The following is a 27,573-nucleotide window of genomic DNA, read 5'->3' on the forward strand; positions in this document are numbered from 1 at the left end:
TTTTGATACACACTCCAATAGTGCAAATTTTGAATGATACAACAATTAATATTATGTTTGAATCAATAACTTCACATAATTACAGTAACTCCACACATGATACAAAAATATCCACTACATTTGAACATTACTTTTAGATCAATAATTTAAGAAAATTACAACTCCTCAAATAATGAATAAAATTAGTATAATATACATAAATCTACTAGTAAGATCCAAAATTACATCTATCAATTATTTTGATACACGATGCTTCGTCTATAGAATAATAGAATTTATTTACCAAGTATATTTATTGAGTAATGTGTACATGCACATAGTATTCTAATTTAAATAAGCCTGAACAAAAACTAAACACTAGATACATAACAACAATTGATACATGAAAGATTATAAAATTTCAATAAGATATATTCAACATGCTCAAATTGTAGTGTATCATAATGTTGAAAAGAAAGCATATACATTAATTTACTAAAATAAAAATTAGATACATAAAAAATCTGAATCCGCATATATATAAAAAAGATGAATAAGAAAAAATTGAAAAAAAACCAACGATCAGATCTGCTTGTCCTTTTTCTTCTCAATATATCGATAATGTATCAGATTGTTATTGTATTTGTGGTAGTCCATTGGATGCACAAAAAAAAAAACATTGTCATTACAAGTCTATCAGCAGTGAAATCTTGGAGCATGATGAGATGAACCCCAAGATCTCATATTAATATTAGAATGATTTAGTTGAGTAATCCAATACTAAATAAAGGGGTCTAACCAATATATAGTAGAAAAAATCAAGAAAAAAAAAAGGAAGAAGACAACAATGGAGAAGATAAAAATCCTACCTATTTACAAGTTTGAAATTGAATGTCAGAGAAAATTCTTTTGAAAATCAAATTAAGTTGAAAGTTGTAACTATTGAGAATATGGTGTAAATTTAGGAAGAGAAAATAGGAGCGAAAAGGGGAGTAATAAACGTGAGTTTTGACTGATTGATCTTATGTATGTGAAATTTTAAAGAATTGAGAGAAATGAGGGATTTATGAAATAATTTAAAAAGGTATGAAAAACTAGAGAATGAAATAAGTAAAGTTGTGTATATAAATAATTTATCCATATTTTTTATCATTACCAGCCCATCACTTTTAATATTAATAGTCTAAAATTTTATCATTAGCACCATTGTTATCTTCGTTTTTTTTATTTATAAAGAAACATGCTAATTTCTCATCTATCTTCTCTTTAGTTCCATTTTCCTTCATCTATTTTAGTTATTCGTTATTTTTTCATCTACCTCCTTTTCTATTTTTTATATATATATATATATATATATATATATATATATATATATATATATATATATATATATATATGTATGTATATACTTAACTCAAATGCATAGATCCATAGTGTCATCTCAATAATTTACACAATTTACTTACCCATAATCCGAATTTAAATACTCTTTTCTTTATTTGTTTGTTAGCAAGTGCAGCTAGGAACATTAAGATGACTTGGTATACTATTGAAGTGTTTGTGATATAAAAAGACAAAATTTCCCATTAGATATAAAAATTTTAAAAAATTAAATTCAGCTCTTACAAAATCCCCAATTCAAAAGATAATAATTTATCTACTGCAAGGAAGTAATGGAAATAGTTAAAATTACATTATGATTAGTTATAGTGAAATAAATTGATATAGCATTTGTACTTGTGGAATGATTATTGGCCTTGTTATAAATATTGATTTGATTTGGTGTGTGTACTACTATCTACAACTCCATATTAGTTTAGTTTATTTTTAAAATAATATATCTACAACTCCATATTCATTTAGTTTATTTTTAAAATAATTTAATTTTTTTAACATTTTAATTTTAATTTTTCATGTGACATGTTTAAGCCATAAAATTAAATGATAATTTTATACATTTAATATAATTTTAATTTACTTCCATAAAATTTAATTTTTTCTTAAATTTTGTATCAAAATTAAACTAGAAATATTTTTTAAATTAATTTATTTATTTTTAAATGGAGGGAGCATTAATTATTTAGCAATAGGACATAAATATGCGTAGGTGTGAGGTGAGTAGCGATAGAGATGGCTAATGGGAGCATTGAAAAATGGTGAAATACTTAACTAACAGTATATGGCTCTCTTTGCTTCTTCTGTGTTACCTCTTTCTCTGTTAAAGTCAAACTCAGATCCCTATCGTCTCTTCTCCACCAAGAAAGGGTTCAATTTGGGATTCCAGAAGCTTAAAACCAGAAGATTACACAGGACTAAAGTGGTTGTACATTTTGCAATGTTTTCAGAAAATCTGCTAATCGGAGATTTAATCGCCACTACATTATCCGGTGGTATTGCCCTTTCCATACTTCGATTTTGGGAAGAAACAGCCAAGAGAGGGGTTTTCGATCAGGTCTTTTATCTTTCTTTACTATGAATTTTGTTTTGTTTCTCTCTACTATTTAGTAGGACCAATCTTTACTATTTAGTTGTAAACACACCAGTTTATGATTAAATTTAAAATATCATCTTACCATTTAAACCACCACTAAGCAACAAAGGCAACTTATTTTCTTGCTCACATTTTAGATGCTAGATTTTTTTAGGCATTATTCTCCTCTAATTTAATGGTGCACAGCGGTAAATTTTGAAAATTTTTATATAAGACATAATACATAAACGTGTCATTTTAACTTAGCTTCATTTTACATTTATATGTTTCAATTTTGAGTATGTACCAAATAGACATTTAAACTTGAACACATGGCTCGATACACCACCTAGAACAAAAAATAATCTGTAGATGTATGTATGATATGTGTGTCTATTTGTTCAAGTACTTGTGATTGGAAAGCCAAGTCAAAGGGCATATTTATGTATTATGACTTTATATAGAAGGCAAGTATCACTAAAGGAAAAATGGCAGTCTCGTGGTCCAAAACAGCTCCAAATATTTTGTCTCGCCTCTTCTAAGTTAGACTGTTAGAGCAATTTCCTGTGAATTTCTGCTTTGCTGAAGAACCTTTTTTGCTTTTCTGTTGTATTTCTATGAAAAACACCTCTTAGTTGAATATTAATCTATCAAGTCCTTGATTAATATTGTTGTTTCTTGTATGTTATTGAATTATTTGGTTGTTGTTAACTCTTCCTTGTTTTCTGAATGTTATGTCATGTTTTGCCTAGCATTTCATATGTCCTCCTTACTTCTATATTTACCTTTTCAAACTGCTTTGTTATGTGTTGCTCGAGCTGAGGGTATTTCAAAAACAATCTCTCTACCTCCACGAAATAGGGGTAACGTCTGCATACGTTGACCCCACTTGTGGGGTTATGCCAGATATGTTGTTGTTGAAGTCAGAGTCTTCCATTACTCTTCAACTTTTGGCCTCTGGCATGAGAGTGTTCACCTACTGGACAAAGAAATTCAATGGCTTAATATGTCATGCCAAGTTCCTCAAGTCCGCAAATGCGTGTGATTTTTCATGTTTCTCACAATTAATGTTGTAACTAGTGGGTGATAGAAGTTTGCTAAACAAAACTCTAGACCAGCATTTTAAATTGCTTATGATGCTAACTGGTGCTATCATTTTGTTTCCTTGACATTTTTCAACATCATAATGGTATTCAACTTTGTTAGAGTGTATCTATGTGTCGTTCAAGGAACTGATATCCTTACCTTTTTTGGCAAAATATGCAGAATTTTCATGAGGGCATTTACACTGCTACTCTTGAGTGCATTTACTGCTATATAGATGCCATATTATTGGGTGTGGACCATTTTCACGTATTTTTCCCTACGTAATTCAGAAATTAGACTGAAAATCGAGAAATTTATTCCAAGGTTGTATGATTTTAGTATTTAGCTGTAATCTGTAATTATTATATACTTAAACAAGATAAGTTTATCAAATCCATTGAAGAGGATGTCATAAGTTATAACTAAATTTATGACCTTAGCACACCTTAAGCATATAGCTGGATTTACTCATCTTTTAGAAGTGATATCCTAACCTTTTTTGCTTAATTTTGTCCTGGTATGACCTTTGTACTGTATTTTCTGAATCTACAATTTTTGTATTACACAGAAAACGAACAGAAAGCTTGTTCATATTAGCATTGGGCTAGTCTTCATGCTCTGCTGGCCAATGTTCAGGTAATGCTTTTCAACCTAACCATGAAGCCTTTCATTCATTCAATTCCTAATTTTCCTGCTGAGTGAGTCAGTGTTTTTGTTTTTTCCAGTTCTGGTCAACAAGGAGCCATTCTAGCAGCTTTTATCCCTGGTCTTAACATAATAAAAATGTTTCTTTTGGGATTAGGAATATGGAAAGATGATGCAACTGTCAAGTCTATGAGCCGATTTGGAGACCACAGGTTTAGTAATCAGAAGAATATTTTTATTTACTTCGAAAATTTCATTAAACCATCTCTTGTTATAGAACTTAGCTGTCACCGAAAATACCGAGAAGTCACAACCAAAACTGGTTCCCTCGAGGAGGAGGTTGCGAACCATATTTATTTATGTGCATCCATATCGTCATTCCTCTAATGGCAAGTTGGCAACAGGCTATTTGTTAATCTTACTAAAGCTGCAATCTGTGTGTAATATGATGCTGCCAACATCTGTGAACATTTGAACATGTTAACACTATTTATTCTTATAAGTCCTACAATTTCTCCTATATCATAACAAAATGATGCGGGACAAAAGTTTCTGAAAACAGGCAGCTGTGCCGAAATTGGTAAGCATAATTGCCGGGCCAACCCCATTCCTTTTTTTGTAGTCCTGATTAAGCTAAGGATTACTTCTTATTGTCCTTCAATCACCTCTTATTCTTTGTTAAGAAATTTAATGGCAACTTACACTGTTTGGCGTGCCTCTTCCATTAGGGAGCTTCTCAAGGGACCATTGTACTATGCCCTTTCAATCACTTGTGCTTGTGCTATATATTGGAGATATTCACCTATTTCAATTGGACTAATTTGCAACCTTTGTGCCGGTGATGGTATGCAATGCTGAGACAATTTAATTTCTGTCTTTCGCAGTTACTTGACCTCCCTGATTGACTGACGATGTTCTAAGAAATAGTGAAAAGTTACTGTTTTCGTGCTCCAGGTATTGCTGACATTGTTGGCCGGAGGTTCGGAAAACAGAAACTCCCATATAATAAAAACAAATCATTTGCTGGTAGTATTGCAATGGCAGCTGCCGGTCTTTTAGCATCCATTGGGTAATTGAAAGCTTTCATTGTTATCATGTTGCTTAAATACTGCATATTTCTTACTGGTCTATATGGTTTTACTACAGATTCTTGCACTATTTCTCCTTGTTCGGGTATATTCAGGTGAACTCCAAGACGGTCTTAGGGTTCTTGTTTATGTCTCTTGCTGCAGCGCTGGTTGAATCCCATCCTCTAAGCAGTGAACTCGATGATAACTTAACAGTTCCCTTAACCTCAGTGCTGGTTGGCAGTCTTGTTTTATGATACCAGATTGTAGCCTGAGATGGATGAAGTATCACACTTAAAAATGCTTACTGAAAATGGGCAATGTGTTAGTCTAACACAGGATTGTGTATCACTAAGTATGGAGAACTCTGCATTACACAAAACTTGTTAGTTTTTATTATTGTATTATTAAATAACAGTCAAAGTATTCCAAGTGTTTGTTTATTAAACACTAGGAAACTTGATCCCACTTCGCTTTGTGCGTGTTCATGAAAGAACTTATTTAATTTAGCCGATCTTTCCTTTACTAAAGCGAAATTTTTCGGTCCTAGTGTTTAACTATAGTGGGGCCTTGCAAGAGTTATAAACTTTCAAGAGTCATTGAGCATAGAATCTTTAGGCAGTTGATGTGGCATATCTAACAAGCAATTGTTCTTATTTATATATATATATATATACATTATATATATATATATATTTTTTTTTTAATTTTTAGGTATCTCTTAAAGACTAGTAATTTCGTCCCGTGCTTCACGGAATATAAAATCAAAAGTAATAATTATTAATTATTTAATAAAAACATCAATCTTTCAATCATATGATCTTTTCTATATCCTTTAGTTACAACACAATTATTCTCTGATTTGGTAATTGTGCAAATTTTTAATCCTCTCGTCTTCATTATTTTCTAAAGATTTCTAAAAATATATATTTTTTAAAAATTTGTTTAATAATTTTAGGAATATAATTAAGATAAAGCAAAAATAAAATAAAATAAAAAATATTCATATTTGATCATTTTTTCACGATGTTTTTGATATTTTTGAAGTTTCTTTTTGTTATGAAACGATAAAAAAGAAGAAGAAGAAAGTAGACAGAAGAATGATGACTTCTTGTTTCTCTCGAAGGTGAAGATTAAAGTATATTTATAAATCAATTAAGATGAAGAAAATTCTTTTATTTATTAGGAGAAAATAGACTTAGTCCAAAAGCAAGATTCCTAACTTTTCTTCAAAGGAAAACACATAATAGACATTTACTATAATATAAATATGTTTATCAATCCTTGTTGACTGACTATTTAATAGATTATGTGTCTCATTAAAATCTTGTAGAAAAATACCTTGTGAAAAAATTCTAGTGAAGGAAAAAGAATACACATTTATGATAATATGCATTTTGGATGCCTCATGAAAACCTTACAAGAAAAACTCAATCGAACAAAACCTTGTGAGGGAAAGAGGGCAAGGACAAAGAATTAAGGGTAACAAAAAGGCTTCAAAATTTAATTGTAATGACCCGAGTTATTTTAATTTAATATAGGTGACAATTATTTAATTAATGAATCAAGGATGACTTTTCTTGTTGCAACATATAAGACATTTGTCGCAACAAATGACTTATTGTTGGAATGGGTGCGTCCACTATCAGTCAACGGACCAGACCCTTTGACACAACAAAAACAATGCAGAAGATTAAACAATATGAAGAACACAACACAGGCAGTTTACGTGGGAACCTCCTTGCTCAAGAGAGTAAAACCACGACCTATTGCACAAGATTTTCAACTGTCTTCACTAATCTTCTCAAGAAAAATGGAACCTGGTTACCACCAATGTGAGAAAAATTTATTAATCTCATGATCAAGTAATCTAGCTATTACTTGAAAAGCCTAAGCGGATACAACAACGCCCACTAAGCTATTACCCCAAGATAACTTAAACTTTGCTAAGCGGATACCATACCACCCACTAAACCACCTAACTCTAGATGACTTAGAATTTGACTAAGCAACAAAACAACATTGCCCACTAAATCAGTTAACCTTAACTGATTTAGACTTTTACGAACCCGAACCAAAAATTTGAATACTTTATAAATTAGAAACAGATTTACAATGTAAGAACGTAAGACACTAAGCTCTAAATACAACAAGACTCTTTAGCACTTTATCTGGTTCGTTGTTGATGAGCAGTGTTCTTCCTTAAAGATGACCTTTACTTTTCAAGCTTATGAATTTTGAGAGAAAATTCAAGTTTAGTATGCCAAGTCTTGAATTTGTGTTTGTTGAAAAGAGATAATATAATTCACCATAAGTTCGTTGTACCTATCCCTTTGGCTGAAGGCCGGCTATTGTAAAATTTGTGCACCTACCACATCAGAGGTGACAACTTTTTTGACAACTGTCTTTTCACCTTTTCACGTCGCAGTCTTTTGGGGACCAGGTCCCTTACTTGCGGGAACCAAGTCCCTTACAAACTTCTTTGTGAGTTCTTGAAAAAGCTTGCTGACTGAATTCCCTTTTTGGATGAGTATTTCTGACTTTTGGAAGGGAAGTTGAGTTTTATGGGGATATGAAAAGACATATGAAGTACAAGGGATTTAGAAGCAAGTGTCATCTTGGTATTCAAAAGATGTCACAACGATCAGACATCTGGCAATTGCAACATTTCTCATGCATAATTCAAAATGCAATGTTAAGAGTGCTAATAATCGAGAACGGACCAGGTTCCTCTCTATAGGTTGAATGTGATTGCCTAGATCTGTTTAGACCTCTCTTTTCCATCAGCTCTCGTCATGTGTGTATACCTACAAAAGGTATGAAATTGAACTTGCTAAAACATATATAACTGAAAAACAACGATACCTACTCCCTTTGCATAGTCATGAGAGGTTTGATTGCTTCAGGCAGGATTCGTTCAAGAGAGTTTAATCATTACTAACTTCAACTTGATTATCTCAGCCATGTTCTAAGAGCTTTAGGATGTTTCTTGATCTACAAGAGTTGATCACTTTTCATCTGCTACATATTTCGCCGCAGTTGTTGAAAGAGTAGCTGAATCTCGCCTTTTAGTTCCCCATGAGTGAGAGATCAACCTATAAGCCATTCATGAGGTACTCTTTCTATCAACAAGATATCCATCATGATCAACATCACCTTGTTTCTCCAAGTCAAAAAGTCTCTTGATAGACGGAATAGAACCAGGTCCCTGTCTTCATTGAATGTGTTAGGATTCTCTGAGCAGCTTTCAAATGTGATTCCATTATACAAGAATGGAATCCCTGAACCAGGTTCATCAACATCTATCTTCAAGTTAGTGGCTATGAGAGTAGAATTATTTTATGCAATCATAACATGAAACTTTTTTTAGCTACTTCAGCATCTCTGAAGTTGTACCAGGTCCCCATCTTTGATCAGACGGCAATTACAGTGAACATTGTGTCAACTTCTTCCCTATAGTTATAATCCCATACGAGTATACAACTTGTCCTAGCTTAGGGCTTTAGTGAATATATCAACCACTTGATCTTCCACTTCACAAAACTTCAAGATGACATTACCCTTCTTTCTCATTGTCTTGACTTCAAGTACATTAAGCCAATTGAGCAGCTCACAAATATACTTTTCTTGACAACCAAAGGTACTTTTTGAGGTTTTCTTGATCTATAGCTCCAAGAAGAGATTTGATTCTTCCATTATGCTCATTTTAACACTCACTATAAATGAGTAAAATAAACTCTTCACATAACACCTCAAATATTGTTTCAAAGATGACATTATTAATATGTACATGAATAATCAACAATTCCTTTCAGAGTGAATTCAAAGAGAGGTTTTTTTTTGAAAATGTTACCTCTCTTGAAGCCATTATTGAGGAGTAACTTGGACAATCCGGTCAGCTTGTTTGGGAACTGACTGTCATACATTGCATCTTTCAAACTAAGCTTGATAAGCTTCTTCATTCTCACCTTTAGAATTCACTTTATCAGTTTGAACTGCATTATCTTTGTTCAACGCTTTCTAGAGGACTGGCATCAGGTTCATCATCTGCATCAGTTTCTTTGAGATTGTTGGCTTCATGAAGAGAATGTTCTTTAGCAAGCTCACTATATAGTCCATCTCTCTGATTCTAAAGAAGCCCTTCCAACTCATAGTTTTCTAGTTTTCTTTCTTTTGCAACTTCTCAATTCTTCTAGACTCATCCAAAACCGCATGAGCATCTTTTTCAATGCACGCATTTTATACACCGGATAAGATTTGCTGGAGTAAGAGTATCCCGCACATACTCTTTCAACATCATTGAGATTACACTATTAAATATTATCATTTTTGTCACAAAACATGCCATATTCATCACTTCAGCCCAAAGAATCTTGAAAGATTAAAAGCCTGCATATTTTACAAGAAGGATGGTCTTATCTGCTTCTCCTTAACATTATCGTCACAACCTTTTTCATCTGCAAATATCATTTATTATGCAGAATGGGACCAGGTCCTTGACACACGTTTGTGTAGCAAAGCATCACACACATGAGACACATCTCTTGTGTCATACCTTTACATTCTCACTTTATGCACTAAAGCAAGTGAGGATGTCTCAATGAGCAGTAATCAGATCAACAATATACATGTTCTTACATCTCTATTTTATTAAAATCATTGCCCGAGAGAGCAAGTTTGTGACCAGACATTTCTTTCTACAAGAACTTGACTTTATTTTCATTCATCACACATCTATGAAATACTTGAAAGATTGTACTTCAACCATTGACATAACACAAAACTTCAATAGTGTATTCCATAGATTTCCAAAACATGCCTTCAAAAAGAACATACTTTTCTTGCCATCACCAAATGAGGCATCTCCACTTAGAAGTGCCTTGAGAGAGAGGAAGTCCAGTGCTTTGAGCATCCTTCATTCATGAATCGACACTGGTTGTTGCCACTTCCTCTCACAAGAATGTCATATCACGTGTTAGCCTTGGGAACCCACTTCAGTTGGAGATCCCAGTAAGCAGATAAAGGAGTGATAAGAGAATTCTTTGTCCAGTGAGGAAGATTTATATTTTTCAACTTAGGAACAGAAGCAAGACCAGGTCCCTTTTTCTGTTGACCAGGTCCCTTCTTCTGCCAATTCTTCTGTTGACCAGGTCCCGTCTTCTGATTGCTCCTATGTCGACTATTTCCTTTCTTCTTTTTGTTGTTCTGTTGACCAGATCCCTTTATCTTCATGTTCCTCTATTTAGAATATTTTGAGAGGTTATCCTGGGTGTTTTTCCAAGATAGACAGTCCTTCTTCAAGTGACCATCACAATCACAATGGAGACACGACAAACTATTAGACATGAGCACATCTTTGCCATGGATATTGTAAGAAACACTTTTGCTTGAATTTCGTAACCCTTTTCTATCATTTTGCTTGAGTGGTAAGATTTGCAAGCAATTTTGAAGATGAGGACCATTTGAGAGATTGTCCAGCTCTTCTTTGACGCGGACCAGGTCCCTTTCCAACTGATTATTTCTCTCCAAAGCCATAGCAATTTTTGTTTCAGCAGTGTTCAGACTAGCTTCTAGCTCCATTTTCATATTACTAGCCTCTTCTTTTCCTTTGCCAGATTTCTTACTCAACATCTTCAATCTCTTCTTGAGTTCTATATCTTCAGTTTCTAGAACTATCACATTTTCTTCCGCAACAAACATTTGGTTAACCAAGCTACCTTTTCTTCATGAAGAATATCTAGGCTACTGTTCATCAACTCTTTTTCAGTTGTTGACTCAATGATAAAGTCAATCAAAACAGTAGCTAGAATTCTCAATTTCTTAACACAGTAAACATGCAAGTTTTGTTTCAGTTTGAAAAGGGTTACCTTTTCTTTATCTTCCTCATCATCAGATTTTTCCATCAAAGAAAATGTGGCATCAAACACATCTTCATCACCTTTCACTGCAAGCATGGGCACATCTACAAGACATTCTGATTCATCTGACTCACTTGAGGAGTCTCCCCATACATCAAAAGCTTTTTTCATGGTATAGACAACTGTAAGTTTTCTTGCTTTCTTATCGGGGACCGGGTCCCTTTTTCTTCCTTTCTCTCCTCCAGGTCTTTGATAAGTTTTGACTTCAACCTTTTTCATGGGGCAATCTCTGATGAAATGCCTAGCTTTCCGCACTTGTGGCAAAGGTGGTTTGCATTTACAACTCTGTTTGAGTTTTCTTCCTTTTGTAAGCCTCTATTTGTCCTTTCCCATATTTGATACCTTCTTGTGAGGCATGTCATGTCCTTATTTTCATCAAAAGTTTCACCAAATATCATCTTGATATCCAGAGACTTCTCTTTCTTCAACTCCTTCTTTGATGCTTCTTGATTTCTGTTGAGTGGAGCAACCATCTTTCCACAGGAATCTCTCTTGGTTTTAACAAGCTAGAGAGCACCTGCTCTGATGTCACTTGTTGGAATGGGTGCGTCCACTATCAGCCAACGGACCAAATCCTTTGACACAACAAAAAGTAGTGCAAAAGATTAAACAATATGAAGAATACAACACAGGCAGTTTACGTGGAAACCTCCTTCATCAAGGGAGTAAAACCACGACCTATTTCACAGGATTTTCAACCGTCTTCACTAATCTTCTCAAGCAAAGGTGAAACCCGATTACAACCAATGTGAGAAAAAGTTATTAATATCATGATCAAGTAATCTACTTATTATTTGAAGAGCCTAAGCAGATACAACACCGTCCACTAAGGTATTACCCCAAGATAACTTAGACTTTGCTAAGCGGATACCATACCGCCCACTAAACCACCTAACTCTAGATGACTTAGAATTTGACTAAGCAACAAAATGATATTGCCCACTAAATCAGTTAACCTTAACTGATTTAGACTTTTACGAACCCGAACCAAAAATTTGAATCCTTTATAAATTAGAAACAGATTTACAATGTAAGAACGTAAGACACTAAGCTCTAAATACAAAAAGACTCTTTAGCACTTCATTTGATTCCTTGTTGATGAGCAGTGTTCTTCCTTAAAGATGACCTTTACTTTTCAAGCTTATGAATTTTGAGAGAAAATCCAAGTTTAGTATGCCAAGTCTTGAATTTGTGTTTGTTGAAAAGAGATAATATAATTCACCATAAGTTCGTTGAACCCATCCCTTTGGCTGAAGGCCTGCTGTTGTAAAAGTTGTGCACCTACCACAACAGAGGTGACAACTTTTTTGACAACTATCCTTTCACCTTTTCATGTCGCAGACTTTTGGGGACCAGGTCCCTTGCTTGCGGGGACCAAGTCCCTTACAAACTTCTATGTGAGTTCTTGAAAAAGCTTGTTGACTGAATTCCCTTTTTGGATGAATGAATATACTATGGTGTTTGTCACGCTAAAAATATTAAACATAAAGAGTTATCATCCGTTGGACAAACACCCTCCTCAATTATGATTGTTGTAGTAGACTGACGCCTCACCAACCTCTGACATTACAACTTTACAACTGTAACCAATTATGTATCTGATGGAGGAAACTCTGCCTGGAACCAAGTTCTTGCATTTGTGAAGATACTGAAACACACAATCTCGTCCGCTCTTATTATTGGTGTAGGACACTACACTTTTCACCTATCACCTGACATGAAAACTTTTATGACTGTACCCCATCTGTATCTGGACTAGAGCACTCTGCCAGGTACCAGGTCCCCTCATTTGTGAGGATCATCAAAACACTAGAATATAACACTTATCTATTGGAACAAATTAATCATATGTTATAAAAAATGACTTATCTATTGTAATAAAGTAGTAACATATTGGATCAAATAAATTATCTGTTACAAAATATGAGACATATGTTTCAAATTCAAAGGTTGATGCAACAACTTAAAAAATTGCTTGATTTTCTACATATTTTTTGAATGACTTCTACTACAATGAAAATAATTTCAAAATCAAAGCAAAATGATTTATCAAACAAGACAAACAACAAAAAAATACCAAAAACTTTATAAAAGTGATAAACTTTAACGATATTAATAGCGACAATAAAGATTACAACAAAGGTTATAAAGAAGAAGAAGAAGTAAATGGTGGAAGAGAAAAAGAAAGAAAGAAAAAAACTAGGGAGGAAGAAATTTGGAAAGAGAATAATAAAAGAAGAAGAAGGAAGAGGGGAGGAGGAGGAGGAGGAGGAGGAGGGGGGGCGGGGAGGGGGACACGAGGGAGGGGGAGACGAGGGAGTGGAAGAGGGAAATGAGAGGAAGATATATACCTGAAGAGAGAGAGGGAGAGAGAGAGAGACTAAATGTAAAGGGATTTATATTTTGAAATTTAAAAAGAGGGGAAACTTTTCAATATATATACAATCCAAAGTTTTTAATTACTCTAATTGAACCTACTTTTTTGTTTTTTTTTTGAAATATTAATATATATATATAATCCAAAGTTTTTAATTACTCTAATTGAACCTACTTTTTTGTTAATCCTATTTATCTATGTCAGTGTTACCAAAACAAAAATCAAGACTTATTTGATAATTTTATTAAATTTTCTCAAAAAAGTACATTGCATATCAACTTCCCTAATGAGAATAATCCAAAGACTTGATTTTTTGTGTTTCAAGATTTTAGACCATTTTCTTGAAAGTTATAGTTAGTAAAGACTAGACGAATAAATCAACCATATTATTATTTGAACAATTATGTTTTATGTTGCTAACACCATTCTTGGGATCTCATGCGTGTAGAAAAGTTTTGGTGAGTGCTTCGTTCAGTCTCATTTTATGAATCCTTCGCCGTGGACAAAATAATTCATCAAGTTCCTTACTGCAAGTTATTTAAGCAAATAATCTATCGCCTTTTCAAAAGTCTTAAAGATATTCAATTCAACTCATCAACTTGAATAACAATATGAAAGACTATTGATTGATATAATTGATATGAGAATTATAACGAGTTCGGTAAAAGCTTGCATTACTTTATATTTTGAATCCTTAATGAGTTTTGTAAATGTAAATAACGAGTTTGTAAATGTGACATTTTCTAGTGACTAGATTGCACGTCAAATAAGTTTTAATCTTATTAATATATATCATTTCAGTTTTTATTTGATAAATTCCTAAGTTACTATGCTTTAATATATCGCAAAATTCTTACAATACTTTTGTATTAAAAGTATTGTTGAAGATATAATCATTTTGTGTCGGTTCAGAATATGACATAATCACATAAAGTATTAAGATCTCATCACTTCATCCCACTGGGTACAAAGCCACCTTTGTTATGGAGCATATTAACTCAAATATGATATTTTCAGCTCAATTTCAGATTTGGTCGATTGCGATATGGATATCGAACATAGGGTGAAAAAAAATTTTATTTTCAAAAACTTGCACATGGTTTATGTTTTGAATTCTTCATGAATTTTCATATCAATTTTGTCCAATGACAAAATTAAATTTATGGCATCTTCTAGTTTCTAGACTAGTCAAATAAACTTTAAGCTTACCAAGTTACATCATTTCACTTTTCACTTGATGAATATTTATAAGTCAGCATGCTCTAATAAATCATAGAATTTAGATCCTTATAATCTTTTATAATATTTCGCACTTTTGTAATAAAGATATTGTTAATGAGATATCATTTTGTATTGATTCACAATGCCTTAGATCTCATGACCTCATTATTTTCAATTACCTACCTCTTTAATGAGGGTCCACGAAGTGATATGTTTTAGTCTCTTTAGGAGCACATTACCTCCTCATTAAAAGTATTTTGATCATTTGCTCTTACTTTTTTTTAAGGGACACTTTATTTAGAATTAATTAGTCTATCATGCATATCGTAGACTTTGCCCCCGTTATGTTAGGAAAATTATTATATATATCTAAATCTACTTAAGAAAGTTCATATTTGTGCACTTATCCTTGTATATCCGTTAATCATATATTACACATCAAAATTATTAGATGAAAAATATTTGTTCCTTTATCATGAATCAATACAGGGAAAAAATTATCATAATTTATTAGTCACATACATATACATTCTTTTGTATACAATATACTATATTTATGATATTGAAGCGTTGTTCTCACAAGTAAGGATTGACAGTTTATTTGAGACATTTACTCACACATCAGTTTGAATATTTATCAATACTCTTATTGATGCATTTATTTATCATATCCCATGACACTTGAAAGGATTCATATTCACCTTTCACGATTTACATAATTTAGATATTTATTCTCAATCATTAGTTGATATGATAAACTTTTTATGAGAATAAGCAACAAACAAATCTTTAAAAGATTTTTTTTAGTTCTTAAATATATTTTGAATATTTAATATTCACATCTTCCAGAGGGACAAATTCCTTCATTCTAAATGATGAAATTATTTCTACTACTAAACTCCAAGTTTACCATGTCATGTGCTTTTTTACTTGAGTAAATTTACGATTTACCATTACATGAATAAATTTAAGATTTAATATGGGGAGTAAATTTCAGATTTATTTCTTCTAATTGCTCTATCATTTTTGGAGGTTAGGTGTGATCCCATTAAGATATAATGCGCGCGCACACACACACATATATTTTTCTTAAGTATTTGTATTATAGTGAATGTCTATTATGTTGTGTCCTGTTAGGTTATGATTAAGAATCCTATTTAGGGGGGCCAAGTTAGATTTTTCCTATAAAGAGAGGGATCCTCTTCATTGTAAAATCATCATGAGACTATACCTTCTAATAAAGTGAAGATTAAGTTTGAAGAATTAATAAGATATTATTTATTCTCTTGATTTTATTTTTAATGGCTAGTCTGACAAAACTAGTTCATGCCTTTCATAGTTTGGGCATGAACTACCTTTAATGGATGTTGAATGTTGAAATTCACCTTGATTAATGGATCTAGGAGACACCATAAAAGAAGAAAATAAAGAATCAAAGCAGAACTCTACATGTGCAATGATATTCTTGCATCATCATCTTGACGATATTTTAAAAATTGATTTTTTCTCACAGTTAAGGATCCACTTATTTTGTGGAATAGCCTAAAAGAAAGATATGACCACTTGAAGATGGTCATACATCTAGAGACACAATATGATTGGATGCATCTAAGGCTACAAGACTTTTAATCTAAACATGAATATAATTCTTTCAAGTTCAGAATCACTTCTCCGCTAAAATTATATGGAGAAAAGGTTAGTGAGACTGATATGATGCAAAAAATATTATCTACTTTTCATGTATGGAATGTGCTCCTGTAGCAACAATATCGAGAGAAAGGTTTTAAAAAATATTCTAAACTAATTCCTCTTCTTCTTGTGGTTGAGCAAAGTAATGATTTATTGATGAAAAATAATGAGAATCGATCTACTGGATCTGAATCACTTCCGAAGTGAAAGAGGTGTACGCCCATCATGCTAGACATGGAAAAGTCGTGAGCATAATCGTGGTCGTGGACGTGGACGTGATTATTATCAAGTGTGAAATTCTTTTCTTGGTGTTAATCATTTGTCAAATAAATAATCATCATCAAAAGAAAAACGAAAGGATGTGAAGCGTGAAACAACTAGGTCAGGTGTTTTTGATGTGGTGGAAGAAACCATTATTCACGTAAATATCGTACTACTAAACAATTGATTGAGTTTTATCAAGAATCACTGAACAAGAAAGAGAAAAATCCTGAAGAAAATTTTGTCTCAGAAAATCCAGTTGACATCACATACTTGGGTGTAACAGATTTCTTCGCACATCCTGAATGAAAGATAGATCACCTAATTGGCGAGGCCATAGAAGGATAATTTTTTTTATTGTAGTAGTTATTAATAAATTTCACATAATGATAGTTGTTTACATGAGTATTAATATTTTAAATAGTTTAGTCGTATTTTTGTAGTTCATTTATTTGTTCCATCTTAGATTTAAATAATACTCCCTCCGTTTAAAAAATAATGACCTTATTTCCTTTTTAGTCTGTTTAAAAAAGAATGACCCCTTTCCTTTTTTGACAACACTTTAACTTTAACTTTCCACGTGACATGTTTAAGACCACAAGATTAAAGGGTATTTTGATACATTTGACATAACTTTAAATTAGAACCACAAGATTAAAAAGTCTTTTTTCTTTACTGAAACTCCGTTTTAAGTCAAATTAGGTCAATCTTTTTTAAACGGTGGGAGTATATATTTTTCATTGATTATTTATATGATTTTGTGAATGTATATATCATTCTATCTAGTAAGGAATGAATTGTGAGGTGAAATCAATAAGATTAAACAAATTGTTCTTGACACAATAGTTGGGTGTTATTGCTATGGATACAAAATGGTTAGTGACATGTTATAGCTATAATGATGTTGCATCCTATTATGTGTTGATATATTTTTATGTGATAGTGTTTGTCAAATACTAAACTTTATCATGTGTTTGTGTTATATTAGGTTTTTAACTTGATCTAATGCTAAAAATATGTAGTTTGTTATTCACTAGGATTAAATAATAATTTTTATTTTATTTTTCCTTATAGCTCATTATTAACTTAAAGGAAGTAACAAATTAAGGCTCAAATACTAATATTTAATTATTTGTTTATTACATTACCAACAATGGTAACGGGGTAGAGGTAAGTACTCCTTCATTCTTGACCAAGAGGTCTCTGGTTCCATTTCCCTTTGGGTACGAAGTCGCCTTTATTAGAGATCGCTTTACCCCCAATGTAGAACTTTCTGGCTTGAATTTGGATTTAGTTAGGCTCCAATGTGCGTACTGGACACCGTCCCCAATGTGAGATTTTTCGGCGTGAATTCAGATTTAGTCGGACTCCAATAGTGGTACCGGACACAAAAATGGTAGATGAATTTACCAATAGAAATTGAATTCAAATTTAGTCGGACTCCATTGTGGGTACCGGACACCGGTTGGAAACCAAAAATTACTTGGTGAATAACAACAAATTAAAATCGATTGGTAATATTAAACCGATGAGCCTTTTAGGAACGGATTAATATAAGTTTGCATTTGGTTGGTAACTCACCAATTTACCAACAAATGTTTTTGTTGGTTATTGAGGTTCCTTTTGTAGTTCCATAAAATTGTTTCACAAGGTAAACCTTGACATTTTAATGTCGTAAATGACTTCAATATGAAGAATTCACTTCCATAAATAGGTAGCTCCTAATTCATTTTTAATACACCTCTGACATGCCTTCACATCTTCTAAGACATTTGATCTTCTTTCTCTCTTGTAGTATTTTACTTGAACTCTTTTGGAGTGAAAAAATATTGGTTGGTATTTACTATTTATTAGCTACCTTTTAGATATGGCAGTTGTGATTCCATCACTTTGTATATGTTCGGCTTCTGCAAAACATACTTATTCTAAAATGCATTGTCGATATCTAATTCAAACATCTCTTCCAATCCCTTTTCTTTCTCTTCATGCAATTCCAAATAGTAACTTAAAAAATTATTCGTTTTGTCTGAAACTGATGCAGAATATAATAACTCAATAAAAAGAGATTCATCATCAGTATGATCCCAACGCCGTACGGAACCTGTTTTAAGAAAATCCCCACAATAGCTATCGCAGGACACCAAACTGTAGCATTGTGACCTTTAAGGGTTAAAAGCAACTCAAACTTGTGAGGATGTCAGTAGTTCACTAGACGAACTTTCCCCAATGGGTGTTGCTCACAATTTTAACTCCCATAAAACTGTCATAAAAATATAATATAAGCATTTGTTAGTTGTATAATTTTACCTAGTTATAATGGTTAATGATTAATCAAGGCACCTGCACAAAAAGTGACTTATGAATATCCCCAAAACTAGAACCCAAATTTTCACATTTTTGTCCGTGGAGCCACTTACAAGCAGATCCCCATCTGAAGAAGTATTCATACAGAATACGGGAAGCTTATGACCGTAGAGAAAAACAAAGAACTTGAGTGAATCCATATAGAAGACCTGAAAACATATGGACGTCATAAGTATTAGGTCTAAATAAGATCCGATAGAAAATAGAGAATTCACTCGAATACGATGAAGAAAAACAACATTTATTGTGTTGTCCGACAAAGAAACAACAACATTTTTACCATCAGGGCTCACAGCTACGATTAGAACATCATAATTCATTTTTGAGCTCTGTGAAATTAGGTATTACCTAACTCACACCTGAAAAACTAGCTCAAAGGGAGGAGAATTTTTCAAGACTTATGCGGAGTCAACCTATCTCATTAACCACCAATGTAGGACTTTTATCATTCTTTAACAAGCTCCTTGTACAAGATGCAGTTAAATGCTTATACCCGTGTATGTCGATAAATAGAGCCTGTCATTATTTACCGGCAGGAATATGGGTTCTTTTTTCCAAGCAGAAAGTAGTGCATGTCAAAAAACAAGAGTGTGTTTGCAAGATTTAACATATTTTTGTTAGATAAATGCCTATTTAGATGAGAATACAGTACAACAACCAATTACTCTATGCTACTCCCTTCGTTTAAAAAAGAATGTCCATATTTTTTCTTTTTAGTTTGTTTAAAAAAGAATGACCCCTTTCCTTTTTTGGCGACACTTTAACTTTCCACGTGCCATGTTTAAGACCACAAGAATAAAGGGCATTTTGGTACATTTGTCATAACTTTTATCTTGAACCACAAGATTAAAAAATATTCTTCTTTTCTTAAACTTCGTTCCAAGTCAAATTATGTCATCCTTTTTGAAACGGAGGGAGTACTATTTGTTTTGTTCATAGCCCCTTTTTACCAAGTATAAGACCACCATTGTAGCTGTTGAGCAGCTAAATTTGGAAAGCGCAGATAACAGTACTACACTTCTAAGATTACACTGTTAGATAGAGAAAGTAAGATTACGAACTTCACCAGCCTTTTATAACAGTACTACACTGTTAAGATTACACTGTTAGATAGAGAAAGTAAGATAACGAACTTCACCAGCCTTTTTCACTAGTTGAATTTAACGTCCTGATCAACACTGCCAGTCAGAAAACATGTCCCATCTAGAATTAGAGCAATTGACTAACACCACCACCATGGGCTTCCACTACTCCTACACAAGTACAACTTCTAAGATCAATAAATGCATTATGACTAGTCGACATCAAAAGAGTATTATCTGAGCTGAGAGTGAGACTTTTGACATCATCGCGATGCCCCTCAATCGCAATAGCACTCAATTTAGTGGTTGAGCTACTTTCTACGGCATGAAATTTGAATACATTATTGTTCAAAGACAATGCTAAGGTAGCCAATGAATTCTTTGAAGTAACTGCGGACCAGATATCTTTCCTCAAGGTCAATATCTATGGACCATATTTCGGTATGATGTCCACTTATAATTTGCATGCCGCAATGTTGAGTATCAAGATCCCATACCCTCAAAAACTTTTCCTTAGACGTCGTCACCAATGTTTTGCCAGAACCTAAGAATGCAATATTAATAACCTGCAACATAGATGGCAATGGAACAAAATTAAAAATTCAAAAGTAAAACATGAGTTAGAAATGAAAGTACGTTATGGCTAGTTTGAAGATAGTAGGAACCTGATCACCATGTCCCCGAAGACGAAACATGCCAGTCTCACCCACCACATCCCATAAAATAATGTCATTATCTTTGCTTCCCATTGCTAGTATAAAACAAAGAGTTGAACATAAAATTCTTATTGAAATGATCAAAAGAGGCATACAAACAGGAGAATAACTTAACCTTTTCACTGAAAGCTTATATGAAAATACAGCAGAAAAGAGAAATTTATAACATGAACTCTAAAGCTATAACTAACTCCTAAAAGTAGTATAACTTGACTCGTAAGAGGTGCAGACATATCAAAGTATTGATATACTTTGTTATTGACTCTAGCCTTCCCCAAAATATAGGAACAAACACGTTGACTTGGTAAACTAAGTAAAACAACGAAAGCAGTAAATACACTAATTTTTTACACTCCCTCTTAGTGCATATTTACTATCAATGGTCCCAAGAGAAACTCTAAACTTTCCAAAATCAGGCTTTTCTAAAGCCTTTGCAAAGATATCTGCTACTTGTGCACTAGCATGAACTCCTTTCAACTCAATTTCTTGATTAAATACTTCCTCTCGAATAAAATGGTGACAAACTTCTATGTGTTTTCTTCCCCCATGGAAAATTGGATTTGAACCAAGTTTGTTGGCACTCTCATTATCACATTGAATTTTCATAGTGCAGTCCACTTTTCCAAAAGTATCTCCCATCAAACATTTTAGCCAAATTCATTCTTGAGCTGCCATTGTCGCTGCTATATATTCCACTTCTGTACTAGACAAAGCAAGAATGGATTGCTTTTTGCTACACCAAGAAACAACCATAGATCCAAGGTTGAAACAATGCCCTGCAGTTGAACGGCGACGAGCTGTGTCACATGCCCAATCTGCATATATAAATCCTTGCAACACAAAATCAATCCCTTTCCCATACATAAGACCTTAATCAACCGAACCTTTTATGTAACGTAGAATCCTTTTTGCTGCCTCTAAATGAGGAGTTCTTGGATCTTGCATAAATTGAGGGACAAATTAATAGAATATGTAATTTTTTGCCTTGTGATAGTTAAAAAAATGAAACTACGAACAAGTTGTCGAAACGATCTAGTATCCTTCAACAACTTACCTTCATCTTTCTCCATCTTAAGATTTATCTCCATTCGAGTTTCCTGCTAAATGCTTCAAAAAATTCTTAGAATAACTTCTTTGACATATGAAGTACCCTTTGCTGATTTTCTCCACTTCCAAACCAAGAAAACATTCAACCTCACCTATGTTCTTCATCTCAAATGGAATTGACAGATCATCCTTCAATAGAAATATTTCTTCTTCATGAATTTCGGTAAATATCATATCATCCGCGTATAATAAAACCAACAAATGGATTTGTGATTCTAATTTTACCAAAAAACTAGAATCTGAATCAGAAACTTTAAATCCACAAAAAATTAAAATATTGTGCAATTTTCCATATCAAGCATGTGGAGTTTGTTTGAGGACATACAACGCTTTCTTCAATCGACAAACATGGTTGAGGAATTGTTTAGAGATGAACCCTTGAGGTTGCTCCATTAGAACTTCACAATCCAACTCTCCATAAAGAAATGCATTCTTTACATCAAGTTGCCCTAGCTTCCAATTTCTAAAAGCAGCATGTGAGAAAACTGTTCTCACATATACCATTTTCGCTACAAGACTAAAGGTCTCTTCATAGCCTTTCCCATAACTTTGAGAAAATCCACGAGATATGAAAAGAGCTTTGCATCTTTTGATTGTGTCATCTGATTTCTTTTTCAATCGATAGACCCATTTACAAGTAACTGGTTTGTTGCTTTCTGGCTTTGGTACAACCTCCCATGTATCATTCTCTTCCTCAAGACATAAATTTCTTCTTGCATTTCTATTTCCCATTTTTGACAGCCCTTAGCTTCCTCGTAGCATGTAGGTTCTTCATCAAATGCTCCAGTAAAGAAACATGAAGTTAGAGTACAGTGGTTCAGCTTTACTTGATAATCTTTGAGATGATTTGGTTGCCTTTTATCCCTCAAAGATATTCTAACCATTTCCTGTCCATTTTACAAAGACGAGGGTTGCCTAGCTGGATTAGGGGATTCATCTACTCCTTGAGCATTATTTTCAAAAAACAATGACTCATTTTTGTAATCATCAAGTGTGACATTCTCTAAAATTGATTTTGGGGTTGTACACCAAGATGACACTTCATCAAACACATCTTTAGAAGTAATAAACTTTTTGGTTTCTGGATCCATGCACCTCCACCCTTTCCTGTATGAATCATAACCAACAAACATACAATTCTGTGATTTCGGATCAAGCTTGGTTCTATTTGATTTAGGAACATGAACATAGCAAATAGAACCAAAGTCTTGAAAGTAACTAACATTTGGTTTTTGATCATGTAGAAATTCAAAATGAGTCTTTTCCTTACCAGGCCAAGGAGGTAAACAATTTATGACTTTACATGCATATTGAAATGCTTTTGCCCATAGCTCGCGAGGTAGACTCTTATCGTGTAGCCATGAAAGACTTACTGAAGAGAGATGTTCCAACTTTCTTTCTGCGACCCCGTTTTGTTGAGGAGTATTGGGACACGTCATTTGTCTTTTAATGCCATTTTCTTCACAAAACTGAAAGAACTTCGTTGACATGAATTCATAACCATTGTCACTCCTTAAACACTTTATTTTTTGTGCAAACTCCTTTTCCGCGATGTCGCTTAATTCAATGAACTTGGAGAGTGCTTCATTTTTGTCCCTCAAAAAATATACCCAAGTAAAACTAGAGAAGTCATCTACCAATATCATTGCATACTTGTTGTTCCTGTTGGTCCCATCAAGTCTGTGTGCACTAGTTCAAATGGAGTTGATTTACGATTAGATGAGCTTTTGTAAGGAAGACGATGTGATTTCCCATACTAGCAGCCTTGACAAATCACTTTTTCTAATGCAATTTTAGAGGGGGCATGCCATCCAAGAGTTTATCGGAAGAGATCTTTTGCAACATTTGATAACCTTAATGCGTCAACTGAGTGTGCCATATCGCTGCATTATCTATTTGACTTGTTCTTTTTACATATGCCTCTCAAACTGACATGACAAATAAAGAGTCTTTCTTCTTACCAACAAACAGAACATCCACTTCAATATTTTTCATGCTATCAAGTACTTTTACATCATCTGGACCAAACAAAACATATTTTCCAGAATCAGTAATTTGAGAAACTAAAACTAGATTCTTCTTCAAACCTAGAACATGATAGTCATCATTGTATCTTGATGTTTGTATCATCAATACCAATTTCAACCACTCCTTTCTTCATTATCGAGAAGTCAAGTTATCAGTTGTTACAATAACTCTTTCTCCCTTGTGTTGTCGCAGCTCTGAAAATAATGAATCATCACCAGTTACATAGTGTGTACAACCAGAATCAACGATCCACTCATTCTTGAAATCAAGATAATTGATATGAGATTTATTTGATTCCGATTCAAACACCACTTTATCTTTTATTTCTACGTCTTTAATAGTAAAGCAATGGTCTCATTTATGCTCATCATCTTTTTCATCTTCACAAGTAACATTTGCTTTGGAGATCTTAACACGAAAATATCTTCGAATATACCCGAGCTTCCAACACCTATGGCACCAGATTGATTTGTATCCTTGCGAACTAATGCCAGAAACCTGCCTCCGATTAGTACCTTTCTCTGGATCATCCTCATTTAACTTTCCTTTTGAAAAAAGAACAACTCCATGTTCAGAGTTCAAACTTTGGACATTTATTTAGCCAAAGCTTCTTGATTAGACAACAGATTTTCCAGTTCTTCAACTGATGGCTGTTGTGCCCACCCTTGAAATGAGGTTACTAAAGGAGTATAGTCCTTATTTAAACCACAGATGAGAAATCTCCTTAAACGGGCTACAATAATCGTTTCGGTTGCATTAGTTTATAAATTTCAGCACAAATATTCTTCACTTAGAAGAAGTATTCTGAAATTGACATGGTTCCTTGTATTGTCATTGCCAAGTCATTTTCCAAGAATTGTAATCTTGTTGTATTCTTCTTGGAAAAATAACCTTTCAAGAGTTTCCTAGACTTGCCGTGGAGAATCAACATCACAGACATGATCAATGAACTTTTTTCTAATCGATGTCCTTAAATAAAATAGAGCCTTCCTGCACTTGATCTTCCATTTCCTACATGGTTCAACAATTTCAGGGGTATCTGCTAAAATTTCTACATGTGAACCAGCTACCAATTTCCACAAGTCTTGACCTTGAAGATAAGCCTCCATACACATCCTCCAATAGTTGTAGTAGTTCCTGAAAGATTCTCAATACCATTATGTGCATTTGCACCACTTTCCCGTTAAATTTATCCATATTACACAAGTATTGGAGGAACAAACACGTTGACTTGGTACACTTAGTAAAACAACGAAAGCAGTAAATACACTAATTTGTTATATAGTAATGATTCAAGGTTATTGTAACGAAGGACCATCACAACCAATTTATGTCCATTTGGTGTGCTTCACATATTCCTTTCTCGGATTTCCAGATTCTAATGCTTCTTTCCACATAACCACTTGCTATCTGCAATTAAGTCTAATTTTTCAACTACTAAAACCATGAAAACAAATTATAAGTTTCAAAAGTTTTTCCTATGAAACAAACCACTATAAGAAATAATTATTTTAAGAAATAACTAATCAAGTTTTTTTTCAAGATTCTTTACAAACCTTGTTCTTCCAAGTATGTAAGACTATATATCATAGTGTTGGAATAGTTTGTCCTCACATGCTACATCTACTTTCGAATCAGTAAAAGAGTAATTTAGGAATCTTCCCTAGATTTGAGTATTCTTGAGATGAGTTGATTTCTAGTTCTTGAGTTCTAATTCTTTTTTAAATTCTATTCCTTATTATTGAATTGCTATATGTTATGCATTAAGATTTTTGAGTTGATTCGTTCATGTTTATATTTCAGCATGAACCCTATTGATTGGGTATTTTGTAGATGAGAAGTATCGTTGAGTTTTGAGTACTGACTTTTCATTGTTGACAACTAATTTTGGCCCTCAACAATATAAATTAATCATCGAGTTTCTTAAATTCCAATCAATTTGAAATGGTCACACAATTATTTTTATAATTAGTATATTTTATGAATATTTGAAAATTGTCTAAAAAGTATTTTGTTTTTAATTGGATATTTTGTTAATTAGTTTGGATTATATATAGGCCATATTTTGAGATAATTAATATATCATTAAGTTAATTATTTTATCTTGTTTAGCTTAAGAAGATCGTTAGTTATTTATATTAATTTGTCTTACTTGTTTTTTAGCCGAATTCACTAATTAAGTCAAGTTGGCTATCTCTTAAACTCTGGTTGGCAATAACTGCAATTAAATGGGCAAAATTTTTTTTCAAGCAGCCCATTGTTGCCTTAAAATCCTAGCAGCCCATCCTCCAAACAGTTCTCATTCCAAGTACCAAAGAAACCCATCCCACCATAATGAACTACAAATTCATTTGATATACCTATTAGAATGAATACGAATTAATTAAAAAATACAACATGAAAACTAGAATGAATACAAAAATTACATACATATTGAAATGCATACAATTAAAGAAACGATACAAAATTCTGGTAAATGAAATAAATATACTGTGAGAAAAGTATGTCAAATGACATATAAAAATATAACATGAAAACTAGAATGAATACAAATATAAATAACATACATATTAGAATGAATACAATTTAAGAAATGGTACAAAATTCTGGTAAATAAAATAAATACACTGTGAGAAAAGTATGTCAAATAACATATAAAACTATAGGTGTTCAAATTTGTAAATTTTAAAAAATTAAAATTTTTAATTGATAAAACTCTAAGGTATTATCATAAGTTTCATAAGAATAAACTAGTTTTGAAAGATAAGGACAAATAATATCTTTAGGAAGAAGGAAGAGATCACCTATTTTAGGTCTCATAATCTTTTGCAAGGAAAATAATAAAGATTTTCATCAACTTAATTTAATTTGAAATATTTCCCCCCTTGATTTTCTCTATTTTGTTATTTCTTAATTATATTATGTTAAATTAAATAAAGAAAAAGAATAAATCAATCCATAACATACTAAAATATTGTCATTTTTAATAAATATTGAAAGTATTGCTAAGGGATCCTATTAAATGTCAAAATATTGTTGTTTTGAAAATTTTTCCTTAATTTTAAGGTTTTTTCATGACCCGAGTCTACAATTTGGATGTGGCCGACACTCGTAGATCATTTTTGGTCCCCAAGCGAACCCTCATCCTGGCTGACTACAAGCGGAAAACTAACTTAAGCATGTAAAAGCTTAAAACTGAAGAAAATCAATACTCTAATACAGAGCCTTAACTTTAAAGTTTAACTCTGAATAAAATAATATATTAAACTCGCCATAAAATATACAACTTAAATCATTAAATCATTTAACAAAATAAATGAATAATACATGCTTCTTAAGTAAGCTGACTATCTATGAAGCCTCTAACTGATAATATGGAAGACGAGACAAGACCCACGACCTCCTAACTAAACTAAAAAATAAATGAAATCCTCCGAATGCAAGGATACTCACCATAGCTAACTCGAACTCTCGGATATATCAACGAAGCTCCTGCTGATGATCCTGAATGCCTGTGTCTGCATCATGAGAAGATGCAGGTCAGTTGACTCAGTGGAATGTAC

At 32.9% G+C, this 27,573-nt stretch overlaps 1 protein-coding gene and 1 pseudogene across 1 annotated transcript; one reads left to right on the plus strand and one right to left on the minus strand.

The window, feature by feature from the left end:
* Positions 1–1,864: 1,864 nt before the first annotated feature.
* LOC101252619 (probable phytol kinase 3, chloroplastic) lies at positions 1,865–5,756 on the plus strand. Its single transcript, XM_004246212.5, has 6 exons — positions 1,865–2,431; positions 4,104–4,171; positions 4,261–4,392; positions 4,909–5,024; positions 5,135–5,249; positions 5,327–5,756. Exons 1-6 carry the CDS (start codon positions 2,159–2,161, stop codon positions 5,502–5,504), a joined length of 882 nt encoding a protein of 293 aa, XP_004246260.1. The 5' UTR covers positions 1,865–2,158; the 3' UTR covers positions 5,505–5,756.
* Positions 5,757–18,563: 12,807 nt separating this feature from the next.
* On the minus strand, positions 18,564–21,514 carry LOC101266969 (uncharacterized WD repeat-containing protein C3D6.12-like; annotated as a pseudogene).
* Between the last annotated feature and the right edge of the window lie 6,059 nt (positions 21,515–27,573).

Source organism: Solanum lycopersicum, chromosome 9 (genome assembly GCF_036512215.1).
Source record: "Solanum lycopersicum chromosome 9, SLM_r2.1".
In the NCBI taxonomy this organism is placed as follows: Eukaryota; Viridiplantae; Streptophyta; class Magnoliopsida; order Solanales; family Solanaceae; genus Solanum; species Solanum lycopersicum.

Coding starts and splice junctions, on each gene's coding strand:
- LOC101252619 (XM_004246212.5), top strand. CDS start 2,159: ATGGCTCTCTTTGCTTCTTCTGTGTTACCTCTTTCTCTGTTAAAGTCA. Junction 4,393..4,908: donor AGCCGATTTGGAGACCACAG/GTTTAGTAATCA, acceptor CTCTTCCATTAG/GGAGCTTCTCAAGGGACCAT. Junction 5,250..5,326: donor GGTCTTTTAGCATCCATTGG/GTAATTGAAAGC, acceptor GTTTTACTACAG/ATTCTTGCACTATTTCTCCT.